Genomic DNA, 19017 nt, shown 5'->3' with positions numbered 1-19017 from the left:
CAGCCTCCAGAACTGAGAACATTTCTGTTGTTTAAGCCACTCAATGTGTAAGTATTTTATGCTAGGCCTAAGCAGACTAAGCCAACCCCTAAATACCACAGCATGCATCTGCTAATAATAAAGACATTCTCCCACATCATCACACCAGAAAAATGAGCAATTACTCCATAATATCCAATGCCCTATCCAGAGTCAAATTTTCCCCAATTATCCTAAGAATGTCTTTTTATAGCTGCTTTAAAAAAAAAAATTTTTTTTTTTAAATCAGAATCTAGACAAGGGTCACACATTATATTTAACATCTGTTCATCTAGAACAGTCCCCCTGGCCCTTTCTCCGTCGTTTACAATTTTGAAGAAACTCAGGCTATTTGTCTTATAAAATGTACCACTTTTTTTTTTTTTTTTTTTTTTTGTATTTTTCTGAAGCCGGAAACGGGGAGGCAGTCAGACAGATTCCTGCATGCGCCCCACCGGGATCCACCCGGCACGCCCACCAGGGGGCGATGCTCTGCCCATCCTGGGTGTCGCCATGTTGCCACCAGAGCCACTCTAGCGCCTGGGGCAGAGGCCAAGGAGCCATCCCCAGCGCCCGGGCCATCTTTGCTCTAATGGAGCCTTGGCTGCAGGAGGGGAAGAGAGAGACAGAGAGGAAGGGGGGGGGGGTGGAGAAGCAAATGGGCGCTTCTCCTGTGTGCCCTGGCCGGGAATCAAACCCGGGTCCTCCGCACGCTAGGCCGACGCTCTACCGCTGAGCCAACCGGCCAGGGCAAATGTACCACTTTCTAGATTTGTGTTTCCTCGTGTTTAAACCCAGATACAGATTTTTTTTGGGGGGGGGGGCAAGAATTCCACATAGGAGATGTCTACGTCCGGCTGCATCCTATCAGGAGGTATCTAGAGCAGATATAGTAAGGGCGAAGTCGGAATACTTGGTTAACATGGCAACGGGGACCCTCTGTTCATCTCTGCATAAAAATAAGAGCCACCAGACTTTCAGCTCAGCGCCTTTTTTTTTTTTTATAAGGTATGGAGGTACTTTTATTCTTTTTAAGACTTTACTCATTTTAGAGAAGAGAGCAGAGTAGAGAGACAGAGGAGAGGGGAGCATCAACTCCCGTATGTGCCTTGACCAGACAAGTGCGGGGTTTCGAACTGGCGACCTCAGTGCTCCAGGTCGACGCTTTATCCACTGTGCCCCCCCTCCCCCAGGTCAGGCTCAGCGCCTTTTCTTTACACCCGCACTGTCAGCTCCACTGGGGACCGACAGGTCAGGGTTCATCACCGAAGGTTCTCCCTCTGTCTCCCACGCCCGGCCCCTGCCCGGCCGAGCCCCCAACCCGGGTGCATCCATCCCGGGGTCCCCAGCCCCGCCGGCCCAGCCCGGAGGCAGGAACCAATGATGTCTGGCATGACGCTCGGCGTCGCCCGCCCGGACTCTGAACCCCGGAGCGCCGAAGGACGCTGTTACGTGTGGGCTTCCGGGCCTCCACACAGTGGGGCTTCCGGGCACAGGCTGTGGGACTTCCGGGCACACGCGGTGGGGCTCCCACAGTCCGGCCGGCATTCCCCGCCCCTCCGCCGGGAGCCGGTGCTGCTCCCTGCTTCGCCGGGGCCATGGGGATCCTGGAGAAGATATCCGAGATCGAGAAGGAGATCGCTCGGACGCAGAAGAACAAGGGTGAGGATCGACCCGCTCGGGCTTGCTTTCTGCCCGGCCTCCGCCTGTCTGTTCAATGCGGGCGCGACGCCGGCGGTCGGGCTGGAGCCGGCGGGCAGGCCGCGGAGAAGGGCAGGATGAGAGAGCCGAGGCGGGCAGGGCCAGGCGCGACCCGGTCCCCCTGCAGACTTCCTCTGAGGGATCTAATCAGTGCGGGGCCTGCCTGGCGACAGAGACCGAGGAGAGAAGTCCCAGCGCACAGAGCAAGCATTGGACCCAGAGAGAGAGAGAGATGGGGGGGGGGGGGTGCGGCAGGACCAGGGTTCGAACCTGGGGCCTCCTCGTGGCTGCGCTTGGGGAGCTGGTGCTTTCCCCTTTTGTGCTGGGAAGTGTGGGAGGAGACCTCTCGGAGGTCTCCCAGCAGCTAGGAGACCCTTGTGGAGGAGTGGAGGCTATCAGGACCCTGGAGTCTGGAGGCCCTGGCTTTGAACCCCGGCTCCACCTCTTACCTGCTGTGAAACCTTGGAAACTCGCTTCGCCTCATTGAGCCTCAATGTTCTCACCTGCTAATGGGGGAAATAATCCCCTGCCCCATCTTACTTAGCTCACAGCTAAGTTAAACTAGAGAGCATGGCACAGGGGGAGCACCGGATATTTCAAGTCAACCTCCCAGTGTATCAATTCTCGGCTTCAGATTGTAAGGGTAACAGGAGCACAAGAGAAGTGAAGAGACAAGGATGGTGACACTCACGAAGGCTTCCAGGAGGAGATGGGGCTTGAACTGGTGGAGGGAAGGGTATTCCGGGTGAGGGGGTGGGGGCCAAAGCCATGGGAGTCTAGGTAAGCATGCTGTGTTCATGGGACCGTGAGGAGAACCCTCTAGATCAGAAGGAGGGTCGGGAATAATGGGGGGATGTGATTGGCTGAGGTGAGTAGGGCCCAGTACCTGGCCGGACCTGCTGCAGAGGTGTTCCAGGAGCAAGAAGCAAGGAACGCTAGGTGGCTGATTTCTGTCCTCCCTTGGTTCTCTTTAGTTTTGAAGGCTGAGGAGTTGAGGGGCTCTTATCATTCGATTCATCCTGTAGATCTTTGCTGAGCCCTTAATATGTGTGATTAAAGCAGTGGACGCAGCAGGTACATCCTGCCTTCACGGAGCTGACCTTCCAGTGGACGGTCCATAAGTTAGTAACTAGGTAAACAAGATAATTCCAGATAGCAATGAATTCTGTGAAGAAAGCCCAGGGTGCTAGGGGTGGGAGCTGGGCCTACCAAGGTGAAATGATTGGAGAAGAGCACCCTGAGTAGGGGACATTTGAGCTGAGACTAGACTGTTTTGCATGAAATCAGCCCTTTAAACATCTGGGGGAAGACTGTTTCTGGCAGAGGGAACAGTTAGTGCAAAGGCCCCACGGCAGGAACAAGCTTGATGTGTTTAAGGATCAAAAGTTCTGGTCCTGGCTGGCTAGCTCAGCAGTAGAGCGTCGGACTGGCGTGCGGAAGTCCCGGGTTCGATTCCCGGCCAGGGCACACAGGAGAGGCGCCCATCTGCTTCTCCACCCCTCCCCCTCTCCTTCCTCTCTGTCTCTCTCGTCCCCTCCCGCAGCCAAGGCTCCATTGGGGCAAAGTTGGCCCCGGCGCTGAGGATGGCTCCTTGGCCTTTGCCCCAGGCGCTAGAACGGCTCCAGTTGCAATGGAGCAACGCCCCAGATGGGCAGAGCATCACTCCCTGATGGGCATGCTGGTCAGGCACATGCGGGAGTCTGTCTCTCTGTCTCCCTGCTTCTCTCTTCAGGGAAAAAAAAGAATCAAAAGTTCTGGGCCTGGAGTGCAGTGAGGGGAAGGGAGAAAGCAAATCATGTAGGACCTTGTAGTCATGGGTCGGCGTATTCTGAAGTAACAGAGAAAGCCACGATAGCTGGAATGCAGCAGATAAGAGCAAGAGTGTTACGGGGTCCTGAGGTCCCAACAGGGAGATTCGTTTCTCCTCTGAGTGAAGTGAGACCCAAGGAGGCGATGTGAGCAGAGCGGTAGTGTTTTCTGTCCCCGATCTTGACAGTGATTGACATTTGGTTCTGATGTTCCCAGCCAGCACTTGGCTGTATGTGGGGCCCACCCATCCTGCAGGGCTTGGGTACTTTGGACACTTACCTTCCTTCTGTCTCGCTTTTCATCCTTTAGCCACCGAGTATCACCTGGGTTTGCTGAAAGCAAAACTCGCCAAGTACCGGGCCCAGCTCCTAGAACCCTCCAAGTCGGCCTCATCCAAAGGAGAGGGCTTCGATGTCATGAAGTCGGGCGACGCCCGTGTGGCCCTGATTGGCTTCCCCTCTGTGGGTAAGGTCAGTGACGGTCCTGTGGTCCTCGGGGAGGAAGGCAGGCGTCTCGTCCAAACACGACCCCACCTCTCCTTGCCCCTCTGGATTAACCCCAGGGACAGCAGACCAGCCTCCCCTGATTGATAGGTATTCAGGGAAAGGGGGTGGAATCACCCTACCATGAGAACAGTCTTTCCGCTCCAGCAGAAGTAGCTTTTCTCGGCCCTGACTCGTCCATTGTGCCCATTTATTCCGTGGGCACCGTGGGCCTGTTGCTGGAGATACGCAGGGAATGAGGGGGTTCTGTCCCTGCCCACACTGAACAGCCGTTCTCAGAGGAGGGAGGACAGTGAGCTCATGGAGTATCGGGGTAGCAGGTGGTGAGGACTGCCTCAGGGGTGTGGGGGAGAGGGCTGGCGTCCCACCGGCTTATGTCGGGGACCCAGGAGGGCTGCCCCGGGCAGCAGGCACTGAGCAGGGCCCTGGGTGAGGAGCACCCCAGGCAGAGGGAACAGTGAGTGCCACGGCCCAGGGCTGGGAGCTCGCATGCGTGTTCAGGGGTGGCCAAGGCAGCGGGTCTGAGGGAGAAGCAGCAGGAGACAAATTCTAGAGGGTGGGTGGCCGTGGGGCCACCAGAGTGCACCTTTGGCCTTGAGTGAAAAAGAGTGAAGCAGGAGCCACTGCAGAGTTTTCTAGAAGGTTTCTTCTATAAGCTTCTTCATTTCGTGTAAAATTCGTATTTAATTTTTATGTGAGGAGTAAGATTAAAGGGTTTTGAGCAGAAAAAGAGCTGAGCTGACTAGCTTTTTTGTAGTAAACTTTAAATTTTCAAAGTGTCGTAGATTTATAGAAACAAAACTGCAGAGCTAGGACAGAGAATTCCTGGGTACTGCCCCCCCCCCCCCCATGGTTGCAGATTTTCTGTTTTTTCCTGTCCCAGGGGCCGCCGCATGCTCAGTTGTCCTGTCTCCTCAGGCCACCTTAGACCTTGACTTCACTTGACCACTGCTGGTGTGGAGAGGTGCTGCTCAGGGGTTCTGTACACACTTGCCCTTGTGGTTCGGCCGGTGTTCCCCTTTGACCCTCCCACAAAGCGTGAGCGCCCTTGTACGTGCCGTGGTCTGGCCAGGGCTCAGATTCCTTTAGCGATGGGGCTGCTCATGACGCCCCGACTTCACCAAAGCCAGACGCAGAGCTGCTCGGGGGCCTCCTGCTTCAGCCCCTCAGAAAGAGCAGGACCCCCCCCCCCCAGCCACAGAGGGCAGGACTTCCCCAGCTGTGCTCTCTGCCGACCGAGTACACTGCTGTGGTTTCAGACTCCAGACTTCTGTCTCATCTCATTCTTCCCAGTGTTGTATAAAACGTCCCGCTGCGCAGAAGGTGGATGAGCGGGCCCTGGTGCCTTCTGTCTGGAGGCCTCACACCGACCCGTGTTTGCCGTGTGGCTCTGGCGTGTGTCTGCGTGTGTGCGTGTGTGTGGGTTTTCTTCTTTGTGTGGCTGAACCATTTGGGAGTAAATTACAGGTGTCATGCTTCATGACCCCACAGTCCTACATGTTCTGCTCACAAGAATGAGGGGATATTGTATTGCTTCGTATTAGTTTTGAAACATCCCCTCATTTCTGTGAGCATTGTGGTTAAACTTGTATCTCCAGTGAATAAGGACGTTGTGCCGCGTAGCCACAAACTGCTGTAGCACACCAAACAAAGTGAATAGCAATCCACTAATAATCTGATGCCCAGACTGTCTTCTCATTTCAGTAGTTACCCCAAAGTGACCTTTGCACCTGGCCTGTCCAAACTAAGGTCTGTTCTGGACCACATGTGGCTTGTGTGTGTTGTCACGACAGTTGCCCTGGGCCCCCCAGCAGAGGCGGGATCCAAGGCTAGTTCTCTGTCTCCTTACCAAGCTGGAGCTCAGTTCCCGCAGTGAACTGTGGAGTAAGTGTTCCCTCCCCGTCCTTCCCGTCCTTCCCAGCTCACCCCTCCCTTCTTCGAGCACCTTCTCTCACCACCTGGCTTTGTCTCAGACCGCAAGGTCAGTATCTGCTTGCTCGTCTCACCTCTCCCTGTGTGACCAGCAGCTCTGAGTGCCACGGGGCTGTCACCTGCTTGAAGCTCTCGGGGGCCGTGAAGGCCTGGAGGGCTTTGCGGAGCTAGGGAAGGGCCCCTGCTTTAAATGGGGGAACCCACGTAGAAACCAGGCCTCTGTCCACCTGAGACAGGCGTGAAGCCTCCGAGAACAGGAAGGGCCCCTGCTTTAAATGGGGGAACCCACGTAGAAACCAGGCCTCTGTCCACCTGAGACAGGCGTGAAGCCTCCGAGAACAGAGGGGTCCTGGCGCCCAGGTCCTCTGGCCAGAGCCTGAGGCAGCTTCTGCAGCTCTTGTCTTCCCACCCCCGTCACCGAGTGGAGGACAAGGGGACCCCTGCTGCCTGAAGCCCCAGGTTCTCTAAGGAGGTTGGGACAGGACACAGTGCAATGACTTTCTTTTTCTCCTAGTCCACCTTCTTGAGCCTGATGACCTCCACGGCCAGTGAAGCTGCGTCCTATGAATTCACGACCCTGACGTGTATCCCCGGGGTCATTGAAGTAAGTGGGCGTTTGCTGGATCCCAGGAGCGGAGAGGGTGTGTGCTTGTGGTTTCAGTTGTGTCCGCGTCACGAGCACGTGTGCCCTGCGTGTGTGCTTGTGGTTTCAGTTGTGTCCGCGTCACGAGCACGTGTGCCCTGCGTGTGTGCTTGTGGTTTCAGTTGTGTGCGTGTCACGAGCACGTGTGCCCTGCGTATTTGTTTGTGGTTTCAGTTATGTGTGTGTCACGAGCACGTGTGCCCTGCGTGTGTGCTTGTGGTTTCAGTTGTGTGTGTGTGTCACGAGCACGTGTGCCCTGCGTGTGTGCTTGTGGTTTCAGTTGTGTGTGTGTGTCACGAGCACGTGTGCCCTGTGTGTGTGCATGTGGTTTCAGTGGTGTGCGTGTCACGAGCACGTGTGCCCTGCGTGTGTGCTTGTGGTTTCAGTGTGGTGTGCGCGTCACGAGCTCGTGTGCCCTGCGTGTGTGCTTGCGGTTTCAGTGTGGTGTGCGTGTCACGAGCACGTGTGCCCTGCGTGTGTGCTTGTGGTTTCAGTGTGGTGTGCGTGTCACGAGCACGTGTGCCCTGCGTGTGTGCTTGTGGTTTCAGTGTGGTGTGCGTGTCACGAGCACGTGTGCCCTGCGTGTGTGCTTGTGGTTTCAGTGTGGTGTGCGTGTCACGAGCACGTGTGCCCTGCGTGTGTGCTTGCGGTTTCAGTGTGGTGTGCGTGTCACGAGCACGTGTGCCCTGCGTGTGTGCTTGTGGTTTCAGTGTGGTGTGCGTGTCACGAGCACGTGTGCCCTGCGTGTGTGCTTGCGGTTTCAGTGTGGTGTGCGTGTCACGAGCACGTGTGCCCTGCAGCAAGCACTCGCAGCACCTCTGGGGCTTCTGGCCACTGAGACCCCAAAGGAGCCGGGCTCGTGCCGTGCTGAGTGGACCCAGGAGCCGGGCCAGCGTGTGACAGATCTCCCGGCCCTGGTGCTCCACTTCCCACACCACCACACTGGCTGCTGCTTGTGTACCCTGTTTCCCATGAAGTTTGGGAGCCATGCGGCTGAGCCTCCCGCAGTGACGCACTGTGTGTTAGTGAGAAGCTGTTCCCTTCAACGATGAGTGTGGTGGGGTTCTGGCAGCCCCAGAGGCCTCCCCCAGGCGGCTCAGACAAGGCGTGGGGCGTGACCTGGTCTCCAGCAGCCCCTCGCTGCAGGCTGACGGCGGCATCCTGGGTGCAGGCAGGCCCTGGCCCGCGGGCCGCCCTCACCTCACCGTCCTCTTTTCTGCACGTAGTACAAAGGGGCCAGCATCCAGCTCCTGGACCTTCCTGGAATCATTGAAGGCGCAGCGCAAGGTGCGAGCTGGGCACCGGGCCCCTTCCCCCTGGGACGCAGGAACCCTCACTCTTGGAATCGGGTGTGGTGTTGAGGGTGTGTGGTGGGGCTCACATCCCTCACAACGCTGTGCTCTTTTTCCTTTTTTTAAAAAAAAGCGAGAAGGTGGGGGGGTGACTGACAGGGACAGACAGGCAGGAAGGACAGATGAGAAGCATCAGCTCAGCACGTTAGTTTTTCACTGGTTGCTTCTCCTACGTGCCGTGTCCGGGGGCTGCAACCAAGCCAGTGACCATGGGCTCATGTCTATGATCCTGCGCTCAAGCCAGCAACCTTGGGGCTTTGAACCTGGGTCCTCAGCATCCCAGGCTGACGCTCTGTCCACTGCGCCACCACCCGGTCAGGCCTGAGAAACCCCTCTCAAAGCCAAGGAGGCAGAGACGGCTGCGCAGCTGACCAGACAGGCTCACATCCCCATGTCCACTCCCTGTGCTTCACTGTGGCCTATGAGGAGTGGACACTTGTTAGTGGTCATCTCCAACTGCGTCCCTAGCCTTGTCCTTTGTTGTTTTGGGGCGTGTGTTGAGACGGGAACGTTCCGGTGGCCTCCGGTGGCAGGTGGCTGCCTCCCGCATCTGCAGATTTGGTCACTGGCTGCTGGTTCTCCAGCAGTTCCTCAGTGAGCGCTGGGCTCTGCTGACCATCACCTCCCTTCACCTCAGATAGCCCTGTGACCTAGGAGGTAGCTCCGTTTGTTTCACAGCCGAGAGGAGTGCGGGGGACGGGGGAGGGTCCGCCCTGCCTGGCTGTGGGCTGTTGGGAGGCAGCCTCGGGGCTGAGCTGCCTCCGGGCGGCAGCCAGGCCTTGTCTGCAGGTGTCCAGGGCCGTCCCTGCTGTGCACTCTCCGTGCCCCGCTGCCATCGCCGCTTCACGATCCTGCCTGTTTGAAGGGGGGGGGGTTCCCATGCCATCCCACCTGGTGTGTTAGGGGCCGGGAGGTGGTCTGGCCCCTGTGGTGGGCGCACAGGCTGGCAGCAGCCGGCAGCAGGGAGGACCCAGTCTAACCCCTCGTTCTCAGAAGAGGGAGGCTTGTCCCAGTGGAAACCCACACTGTGCGTAGGTGCTGGTGCTGCAGTTTTGGTCTCCAACTTTGTGTGACATTGGCAAGGTGCCTGACTTCCCTGGTCGTCTGATGATAATGGGGTCGGACCTTTGTGTGGCAGCCCTGAAACATCTGTGTTGGCTTTTGTTGTTTTGGGGTGTGTTTTGAGATGGGCATTACCCAGTGACGTAGGCCAGACCCCTGGGACCCCGCCCCACTCCTGCAGCCCCTGGTGGGCATTCTGTCACCCGTTTTCTAGAAGGGGCAAATCCTGGCACCATACTGGCTTTGTGTTCTTGGGCAGGTGATTGGGTATCTCTAAGCTAGGCCTCAGTTTTCTCTGTAAAATGGGCATCCTAACACCAATCGTCTGGGGTAAGTTTTGAGGATCCAATGAGGAAATGTTCACGAAGCACTTAGAGTGGACCCAGGGGAGGGTGTCACCACCCCCCCCCCCGAGTGGTGATATCACATTTCCTTCAAAAACAAGTATCCCCAAGTTAAGGTAGCATCTCGAGGAAAGAAAAATGCCAGAGCAGTCATAGCGTAGGCCAGGGCAAGCGCTGACACTGCAGGTCTGTAAAGGACAGGAGCCTGGGTGCTGAGGACGGGTGGGGCCCTGGGTCCTGCCCACATCACTGGGTAACCATGTCTCTCCTGCCTGCCCAGGGAGAGGCCTGGGTGCTGTGGGCGGGTGGGGCCCTGGGTCCTGCCCACGTCACCGGGTAACCATGTCTCTCCTGCCTGCCCAGGGAAGGGCCTGGGTGCTGTGGGCGGGTGGGGCCCTGGGTCCTGCCCACGTCACCGGGTAACCATGTCTCTCCTGCCTGCCCAGGGAAGGGCCTGGGTGCTGTGGGCGGGTGGGGTCCTGGGTCCTGCCTACGTCACTGGGTAACGATGTCTCTCCTGCCTGCCCAGGGAAGGGCCTGGGTGCTGTGGGTGGGTGGGGTCCTGGGTCCTGCCTACGTCACCGGGTAACCATGTCTCTCCTGCCTGCCCAGGGAAAGGCCGTGGCCGGCAGGTGATTGCTGTGGCCCGCACGGCTGACGTCGTCATCATGATGCTGGATGCCACCAAGGGCGAGGTGCAGAGGTTCGCGGGGTGGGGCGGGGCGGGGCTGACATGTCTGAAACGGCTCCAGCAGAGTGTCCTGGAGCTCGTGGTGGGCAGTCTGGGTGGTGCTGGGCCCTGCTGGATGGAGGAGCAGCAGGACTATCCCCGGGCTGACCCCCTGCATTCGGTCAGTGGCTCCTCTCCAGGAGGCTTGCGTCCAGTCTAGAGACCGGCTGAGACTCGTAGCAGAAGCCCCTGGCAGCACTGGCCGTCCAGGCCAGAGGAGTGTGGCCTGGCTGCAGCCGGGATAGGCCCAGCTCCCTCATCGCTGCCCCAAACCTGCAGGAGCCCAGCCCCAAGCAACAGAAGCCTTGTTCGTGCCCCAGCCTCTTGGCTGTGGGGCCCACCAGGCCTGCCTCTGCCCACGGACCCGAGATCTGGCCATTCTACCCCAGACTCGGCTGAGAGTAGGGCTTCTCTGCAGCTCTGGGTGTACGGGGAGGAACACCTGGCCGTAGGGGCGGGCAGAGCAGGGGCTTCCTGGGCAGCCGGAGCGCTGCGCACCTGCCCGGGGCACCTGTGAAGGCTTGTGGGTCCCCGCCCAGGTCTCTGCTGGAGAAGGAGCTGGAGTCGGTGGGCATCCGTCTCAACAAGCACAAGCCCAACATCTACTTCAAGGTGAGCCCTGTCCCCTGCAGCGCCTGGAGCTGAGCACGTGGGGCGACAGCAGGCCTGTGGGCAGCTCTTCCTTCCTCTGTCCTCCCCTGGAGCTGAGCACGTGGGGCGACAGCAGGCCTGTGGGCAGCTCTTCCTTCCTCTGTCCTCCCCAGCCCAAGAAAGGCGGTGGCATCTCCTTCAATTCAACTGTCACTCTGACCCAGTGCTCAGAGAAGCTGGTGCAGCTGATCCTGCACGAGTACAGTATCCTTCCTGGCGGGGGGCAGCGGGCACAGGAGGCCCCGCAGACCACCCGGCCTCCCCGCATCTACCTGCCCGCGCCTCCCCCATCCCCCCAGCAGTCTGAGGACACAGGAGGCCCCGCAGACCACCCGGCCTCCCCGCATCTGCCTGCCCGTGCCTCCCCCATCCCCCCTGACCCCTGAGCAGTCTGAGGACACGAACTCCTTGCTGTCTCCATGTTCACCGAGCTCCCAAGGGGAACGGCCGCCTGGTCTGGAGGAGCCTCGGGGGGACCAGGGGCCTGTGCACACAGCACTGAAGAACTGTTGGGGGGTAGGAGGTTTCTGGGGCCCCAGAGGACAGGGCCGGGCCCAGAGGCACAGCTGAGGTCAGCACAGAAGTAGGTTTTCTTGTCCTAACAGCAAAGATATGAACTGTTCACTGAAACTTTTACATACTCTGGCTTTTTTTGGAAAAAAAGTGAGGGGCACCCCAAACTTTAAAATGTCATAAGCCGGCCCTGGCCGGTTGGCTCAGTGGGAGAGTGTTGGCCTGGCGTGAGGGTGTCCCGGGTTCAATTCCCGGCCAGGGCATACAGGAGAGGCGCCCATCTGCTTCTCCACCCCTCCCCCTCTCCTTCCTCTCTGTCTCTCTCTTCACCTCCCACAGCCGAGGCTCCATTGGAGCAAAAGATGGCCCGGGCACTGGGGATGGCTCTGTGGCCTGTGCCTCAGGCATTAGAATGGCCCTGGTTACAACAGAGCGACGCCCCAGATGGGCAGAGCATCACCCCCTGGTGGTCATGCCGGGTGGATCCTGGTCGGGTGCATGCGGGAGTCTGTCTGACTGCCTCCCCGTTTCCAGCTTCAGAAAAATACAAAAAAATAAAAATAAAATGTCATAAGCTCTGGCCAGTGGTTTAGTTGATCAAGCATTATCCTGGCGCACTGAGTCGCAGGTTCAATGCCCGGTCAGGGCACCTGTGGGAAGTAATGAGTGCACAACTGGATGAAGCACCTGAGTGGAACAAGTTGATACTTCTCTGTCTCTTCCTCCCTCTTCTCTCTCCCCGTCTCTCCGCCTTCCTCTCAGTGGAAACAATATTTTTTTTAACCTTGTAAAATCTTGCAAGAAAATCACCTGCAGGGTCCTTTCAGCTAGCATTTTTTTTGAGAGAGAGAGAGAGAATGGGAACAGGGAGGGCAGGAAACATCAACTCAGACTACATGGCTGCTATGAGCCTTGACCGGGCAAGACTGGGGTTTTGAACCCGTGACCATGAGTATTACAAGTCGATGGTTTACCCACTGCGCCAGCACAGGCCGGGCCAGTCAGTGTATTTCCTGATCGGCTGTTTCAAGCTCATCTGATTGGGCATGAGGGGCCACCAGTGCACGTTTGCCCTTAACCCGAGTCCTTCAGAGATCTTCAACGCAGAAGTGCTCTTCCGAGAGGACTGCTCCCCAGACGAGTTCATTGACGTGATCGTGGGCAACCGAGTGTACATGCCCTGCTTGTATGTAAGTGGTACCAGCCTCTCCTCTGTTCCCTGTGGGCGGTGGGGAGCCCCTGCCCGGGCCCCGTTTCCTGAGTCCCCTCGACCCAGATGGGGACGGGCTTGTGTGAGGAACAGAGAAGCCCAGGGCTTTCTCGACCTCCCACGAGCCTAGTGGCTCCTTGAGTCTTGCAGACACGTCTCGCTGGACACCGAGATTCAAGCCTAGCTGTTCCTGTCGTGGGGGTGGCGGCCCAGGCCCTTCAGCCTTTCCCATCATGGAAACAGCTGGGAGGCCCCTTAGCATCGGCCATCTATGCCCCAGTGTGCAGAGGGGGCCACGGGCTAGGGCTGCGGCTGCGCAGGGACCCCTGTCCTGTACGCCTGTCTCTTTCCTCCCCAGCACCCACCTCCACCTTTCCATCCCAGGTTTATAACAAGATCGACCAGATCTCCATGGAAGAAGTGGATCGCCTGGCCCGGAAGCCCAACAGTGTGGTCATCAGGTGAGGCTCTGCCGTCCTGTGTGGGAGCCCATCGGTGAGGTCCCTTCTCCACGTCAACTAAGCAGAGCCTCCACGGCACGGCCGGGACTGAGGGGACAGCCAGCTGCTGGTGATCTGGGCTCGGTCCACCCTGAACGACACGGACGGTGTCGGTGATGGGGTGGACTCTGGTTGAGGATACAAGGGTTTCATTCATCAGGGTGCAGGGTCAAGAGGCTTTGTGACTCCTTCGTTAAACTCAGTCCCCAGGAGGTCCCCAGGAATAAGCCAGTGCTCTTGATGCTCTGGGTGATGTGGCTGTCACCACAGAGCACAGGGAAAGGGAACTGATGCTATTAGGTGGGCAGAGCCATCGCTGAGCACTGCCCCCTGTGGTCCTTCAGGGCTGGGCCCTGAGCCGTCTGCCCTCTGGCTGACGGCTGTCTGTCCCCTTCCCGTCATCACTGCAGGGCCCCTCCCCTGAGGCGCACTGGCTCGTGGGTGACTTCCCTGGTGCCCGTGCTCCCACGGGTGCCCTGCACCCTCACAGTGAGGCCTGGCCTGTGGGGAGGAAGGTGCTCAGGAACCCAGGGGGGCGACTGATACAGATGACGGACGAGGTCCTGGACATGAGCACAGGGTCTCCGGGCGATGCCAGCGGCCACAGAGCAGCAGGGAGCCAGTGCCCCTTGCCCAGGACGGCCGCAGCTCCTGCCACGGCCCAGGCGCCCTTCGGGGACCATCTGAGGACACGCCTGCTTTCGGGTGTGGGAGCATCTTTATCTGCTCATCATGCTCAAAACAGCCGTGCAGAGGGCAGGGCCCGCTCAGGGTGAGGGCAGCGTGAGATGGCTATAAAGGATCAGCACCCCCCTGCCCCCTCCCCGCACCTGTCGCTGAACTCTGCCGGGCTGCCCTGGGCCATTTGGAAGCCCCTTTCAGACACCATGCACTTTTCACAGCAGCTGTGACCCCTCCCCCAGGAGAGGTCTGCTGGGCGTGACCCCAACTGCCCACCTGAGGTGGAGGCCGTGGCAGCTGGGGAGTCAGGCTGCCCTCAGCACACTGGGCGTGGTCCCCCTCACGCTCCAGCCGGGCCAGGTGGGGGCTGTCCTCTGCCACAGTGAGGGTGCAGGGGTCCCTGGCCCCTAAGCCCACGCCGCTCCTCTGACGGGCTCCTCCCTCCCCGGCAGCTGCGGCATGAAGCTCAACCTGGACTATTTGCTCGAAATGCTCTGGGAGTACTTGGCCCTGACCTGCATCTACACCAAGAAGAGAGGACGTGAGTTGGCCAGTGTGCACCCCCTCGGGGCTGCCTCGGTCTGCGTGTGGCCCCCAGAGGGGCCCGTCAGCCAGTGTGCACCCCCTTGGGGCTGCCTCGGTCTGCGTGTGGCACCCAGAGGGGCCCGTGCCCCGGCCCAGCTTGTCTTAAACCCGTCTCCGCTTTCCTCCCACCTCAGAACTGGCACGGTCATCTACCGCAGGCCGGCAGAGGCCTGAGCCTGAGCCCTTACGGCAAAGAATGCCAAGTTCTGGGGCTGCTGGCCTTGGGGGTGAGGGGACAGTGGGACGGAAACTAGGTCCCATGTCAGGTCTGCAGGTGGCGGAGTACACAGTGTCTCTCCATGACCCCGCCCCCTGCACTCACACCTCACATAGCAGGGGCTTAGCTGCTGTGTTCTGGCAGTTCCCATCGACCTTGGTCTCGTAAGCAAGGGGAGAGATGTGGCTGCCCCCGAGTGATGCCAGCAGCTGTTACCCCTGCTGGTACTTTCCAGATGCTCCATATAGCCCATCTCGTGGGGGGCTCAGCGCTGACTGGGCTGCAGGCAGTTTGAATCCTGGACTTGGATTTGTTGAGATTTTCTCCATCGAGGCCGAGGTTATAGAAGACTGCCTGGGCTCTGCAACAAGGGTGTGCTAGAGAAGGGGGGGCCAGCCCAAGGCTGGAGACTGGACAGGAACCTGTGGCATGGGGCGTGCCTGGCTTACACCCACTCCCCATCTTTACCTGTGCAGAGAGGCCGGACTTCACAGATGCCATCATCCTGCGGAAAGGGGCCTCCGTGGAGCACGTGGTGAGTGTATGAGGCCTGCCCGGGTAGGGGCTCCAGGAGCTCCCTCCATCCCCTCTGGGCTTAGGGGTCCTACCTCAAGTTCTCCTGGCCCTCGGCTGACTCTTGGGTGACACATGCTGTAGGGACAGAGTGGCTGGGGTGGTCCTGCAGGAAACTCGGGATGTATCCCAACTGCCGTTCTCGCTGCACAGCGAGCCTCTGGCCTCCTGTAAGAAGGATGGTGCTGCCCACTGCTGGTTGATAGGGTGTGGTTGATAGGGGGTGGTCGATAGGGCGTGGTCATTAGGGGGTGGTCGATAGGGCGTGGTCTTTAGGGGGTGGTCGATAGGGCGTGGTCATTAGGGGGTGGTATAGAATGAGGTCAGGTGTGTGAAGCCCTCCACTCGCTGCTTGGTACATAGTAGATGTCCAGGAAGCCGTGGTCCCCACTGTTCTGTCCTGTCTCTGTGCTGCACGCTCCTCAGAGCCACTGAGGGGTCCTGTCAAGGAGGCTCCTGCCCAGGGTACTCCTGTGCTCCTGTCACGTCCTCTGTGCCTGTGCTGGCCCAGGACTCGGGGGTTCCACGTCCTGTGCCTCAGTTCCTGCTGGCCTCTGGGTCCCCGTTCACCCCAGCCTGGCCTGCTGCTCCCTGCTGCACATCCTGCCCGCAGCCCAGGGCGGACTCTGAATGTGTTCTGTGCTCAACACAGTGCACTGAGCATCAGCAAAGTAGACCCGGTTCCCGCCAGAACTAGCGTCCTTGAGGGTCAGCAGATGCCAGACCCGCGTTCTCAGAGTTGAGTGGTCATGTGCCTCAGGGCTGAGGGGGGGGCACCAGGTCTGCACAGAGAGGCCAGGGGGTCTCAGGGTGCTGACCTGACGGGACCTGGAGCAGAAGCCCCCCGGCAGGGAAGCAGCAGCTGCCGAGGCCCCGGGGCGGGGGCTCCAGCGAGCCTGTGGGTCAGGGGGAGGGAGGAGGTACTCTGTGTCTGGAGCTCCGCCAGGCCCAGGGTGCACCCTGTCCCCTGACCCTGTCCCCTGACCGTGGCCCTGCCCCGCTGGGAGCACTGGGGGGAGAGGAACAGGGCAGTGTTCTCCCGTGGCCTGTCCCCACTGCGTCGTCCAGCGCCAGGGGTCCAGCTGCCCTCTGAGGCCGCCTCCTGCTGGCCTCCCCACAGTGCCGGGACTGACCTCCATTTCTGCCTGGGGTGCTGAAGGACGGGCTGTCCCCGGGGTGGGCGTGGGGTGCTGTGCTGTGTGAGAGGCAGTCCCCAAGCATGGCGACTCCAGGCTGAGGCGGGTGACCCGGCATCATCCTCACCCGTCTCCCAGAGCATCTGTCCAGGCAAGGTGAGCCAGGGGCCGCTGACAGCCAGCCAGGTCCCAGATCTTCGTCCGGTGGCTGCGAGACTCTTTCTGACCAGGCACCTCGGCCCTCGGGCAGACCTGGAAGCAGGACTGTCCGAGCATCCTGTAGCCGTGAGGGTGGACGAGGGTGCCCGGGACGGGAGGCCAGTGCCCCCGGAGCACCACCCGGGGAGTGCCCACTTCTGCCTTGTGCCCTTGCTTGGTGGGCTGGACGGGGCCTTCTTTCACTCTGTCTCTCTGCCTTCCCACTAGTGCCACCGTATCCACCGGTCACTCGCCAGCCAGTTCAAGTACGCGCTGGTGTGGGTGAGTCTGGGCGGGAGGTGGCTGGGGTCATGCCCAACAGAGCCCCCTGGCCAGGCAGGAGCACGGTGTGTACACTGCTCCATGCAGTGTCCCGGTCCTCCCATGTGGGGACCAGAGGACCTGTGTGTCTGTCCCACTCCACAAGCTGTGTGTGCGGTCCCAAACTGGGCACAGGCCTCTCCATCCTTAGGATCCAGAGATGGTCAGACCGCTGCGTCCTACTGACTGAGGCCTGTGGGGCCTGCCAGTGCAGGGGTACCCCCCATTAGACTCTGGCATCCACAGCCCCCCAGTGATAGTGCCATCAGACTTGGCCTCATCAGCACTGAAGCTGACAGCCCCTCTGCCCTGTTCCCCACCCAGGGCACCAGCACCAAGTACAGCCCGCAGCGCGTGGGCCTGACCCACACTATGGAGCATGAAGATGTCATCCAGATCGTCAAGAAGTAGTGGTCCGGGCCAGGCCCCCAGCCCCCAGTCTGCCTCCCTGGGGAGGCGAACCCAGTGGGACCCACTACAGCCCCAGCTGGAAGAATACAAACCTCCGTGTTCCGGAAGGGCTCTCTCAAGTCTCTTTTTTTCCAGAAGTCTTCAGTAGACAGATGATGAGTGTGGGACAGGGAGACAGTTTGGGGGACTTCAGTTGGGCTGGGGACGTTTCCCCCGAGACCAGCCCTCAGACCAGCCCTCAGACGGGAGGTCTGAGCTTGGAGCCTGGGCCTCCGCTCTGCCCCACCCCTGTTTGGGCGCTGAAGGAGCAAGGCACCCCCTTACTTCCCAGCCAGGGACAGTGCAGATGGCTTGCTCAGTGCCAGGACCATGTCCCTGGATGTGGTCGTGACGGTTACGGTACTGCAGCCTCGGCTCCTGCGTCTTCCCTGGTACTCAGGGAGGGTCCTCCCAGGACAGAACCCTCACCCCCTCCTTGCTCCCTCACTGCATCCCACGCTGCCCGGTACTGGAAACTAGAGGTCAGTGGTTCTGAAGACCCAGCTCGTGACCTCCACAGCTGACAGCCTGAAGGGCCACCCTGGTCCAGGGCAGCCCGGACCAACACAGAACCCAGGCCCCAGGCCCCAGGCCCCAGGCCCCAGGCCCCAGGCCCTGTGCAGACGCCCGGGTGGGGACTTGGTGTCTGGGTTCTCTGTCTTCTCTCTGAAGCCCTCAGATGTTGGCTCTCTCTGAAATAAAGGGTGAAAACAATTTCTGTTCAGAGTGAGGTTAATTCTGTAAGTTTTCTGAACTCTCGCCAGGCTTGGTCAGCAGATAGCAATGAGCTCAGTGATCTGAGGTGGGTAGATCCAGGGTGCTAGAGCAGTGGTCCCCAACCTTTTCTGGGCCTCGGACAGGTTTAGTGTCAGAAAATACTTTCACAGACCGGCCTTTAGGGTGGGACGGATAAATGTATCACGTGACTGAAACAAGCGTCAAGAGTGAGTCTTAGACGGATGTAACGGGGGGAATCTGGTCATTTTAAAAAAATAAAACATCGTTCAGACTTAAATATAAATAAAACGGAAATAATGCAAGTTATTTATTCCTTCTCTGCGGACCTGTACCAAATGGCCCACGGACTGGTACCGGTCCACGGCCCGGGGGTTGGGGACCACTGGCCATGGGGACTTCCAGGACGAGGGTTGCCCAGGGCCTGAAGCTTCCAGTCGCGGTTCCTCCTGAGATGGGCTGAGTGCCCAGGCGGGCAGCACCCCCAGAGGCCTGTACCTGGTGGGGTGCCGGGAGGACCCCTGGGAGAGCGGGGAGCCATCGCGTTCCTGCTGCCGTGGGAGGAGGGGCGGGGAGCCTTGGCACGGGGCCGAGGAGTGGCAGCCGATGTGCACTGAGCCCCTGCTGCACGCCAGGGCTGTGGGGCCCTCTCAGCAGCCGGGTCTACGGGCAGCGGCCTGGCCAGGGCCACACGGCTCCCACGGGCAGAGGCGGCACTCGGACCACGAGCCGAGATGCCTGAGCCCTAGAGAAGGCTCCTAGAGGTCGTGTGCCTCTTGGGGGGTAAGAGGTGACAGGTTTGTGGGGCTGCCGGGCCCTGGGCCTGCAGAGGGGGGTGGGGGTCCCCTGGGGGTCTTTGGGCCTGGCTGGAGTGCGGAGTGGAGCAGGCCTGCGCCAGGCTCTCCAGCCTGTTCTTGGCTCCTCTGTCAGCTGCTCAGCCCCCTTTCCAAAGACAAAACAGGAATAATAGACGTCATTAAATATGCATGGCGCCCCAGGCGGTAGGCGCAGTGGGCTGGGCCTCTTGCCCCCCTTCCCCCGCCATGCTGAGCTGCTGGCCGGGCTGGGCTGGGCCAGCCATGCTCCTGGGGCCTGCCACAGGACCCCCACCAGGCGGTATGCAGGCAGGGAGCAGGCCACGGGACTCAGGTAA

General features: G+C 59.6%; 1 protein-coding gene across 1 annotated transcript; it reads left to right on the top strand.

Annotated features, from left to right (window-relative positions):
* Positions 1-1496: 1496 nt before the first annotated feature.
* On the top strand, positions 1497-17197 carry DRG2 (developmentally regulated GTP binding protein 2). The gene is made up of 13 exons (XM_066264427.1): positions 1497-1680; positions 3838-3998; positions 6478-6567; positions 7833-7893; positions 9977-10067; positions 10634-10706; positions 10859-10949; positions 12351-12448; positions 12853-12929; positions 14102-14190; positions 14928-14986; positions 16587-16640; positions 17004-17197. The coding sequence occupies exons 1-13, from the start codon at positions 1617-1619 to the stop codon at positions 17088-17090; spliced, it is 1095 nt and encodes a 364-aa protein (XP_066120524.1). The 5' UTR covers positions 1497-1616; the 3' UTR covers positions 17091-17197.
* Positions 17198-19017: the final 1820 nt, after the last annotated feature.

Source organism: Saccopteryx bilineata, chromosome 2 (genome assembly GCF_036850765.1).
Source record: "Saccopteryx bilineata isolate mSacBil1 chromosome 2, mSacBil1_pri_phased_curated, whole genome shotgun sequence".
Lineage (NCBI taxonomy): Eukaryota > Metazoa > Chordata > Mammalia > Chiroptera > Emballonuridae > Saccopteryx > Saccopteryx bilineata.
The sequence above is the reverse complement of the archived record's forward strand: the minus strand, read 5'-3'. Positions and strand labels throughout refer to the sequence as shown.

Coding starts and splice junctions, on each gene's coding strand:
- DRG2 (XM_066264427.1), top strand. CDS start 1,617: ATGGGGATCCTGGAGAAGATATCCGAGATCGAGAAGGAGATCGCTCGG. Junction 1,681..3,837: donor TCGGACGCAGAAGAACAAGG/GTGAGGATCGAC, acceptor TTCATCCTTTAG/CCACCGAGTATCACCTGGGT. Junction 16,641..17,003: donor TCAAGTACGCGCTGGTGTGG/GTGAGTCTGGGC, acceptor TTCCCCACCCAG/GGCACCAGCACCAAGTACAG.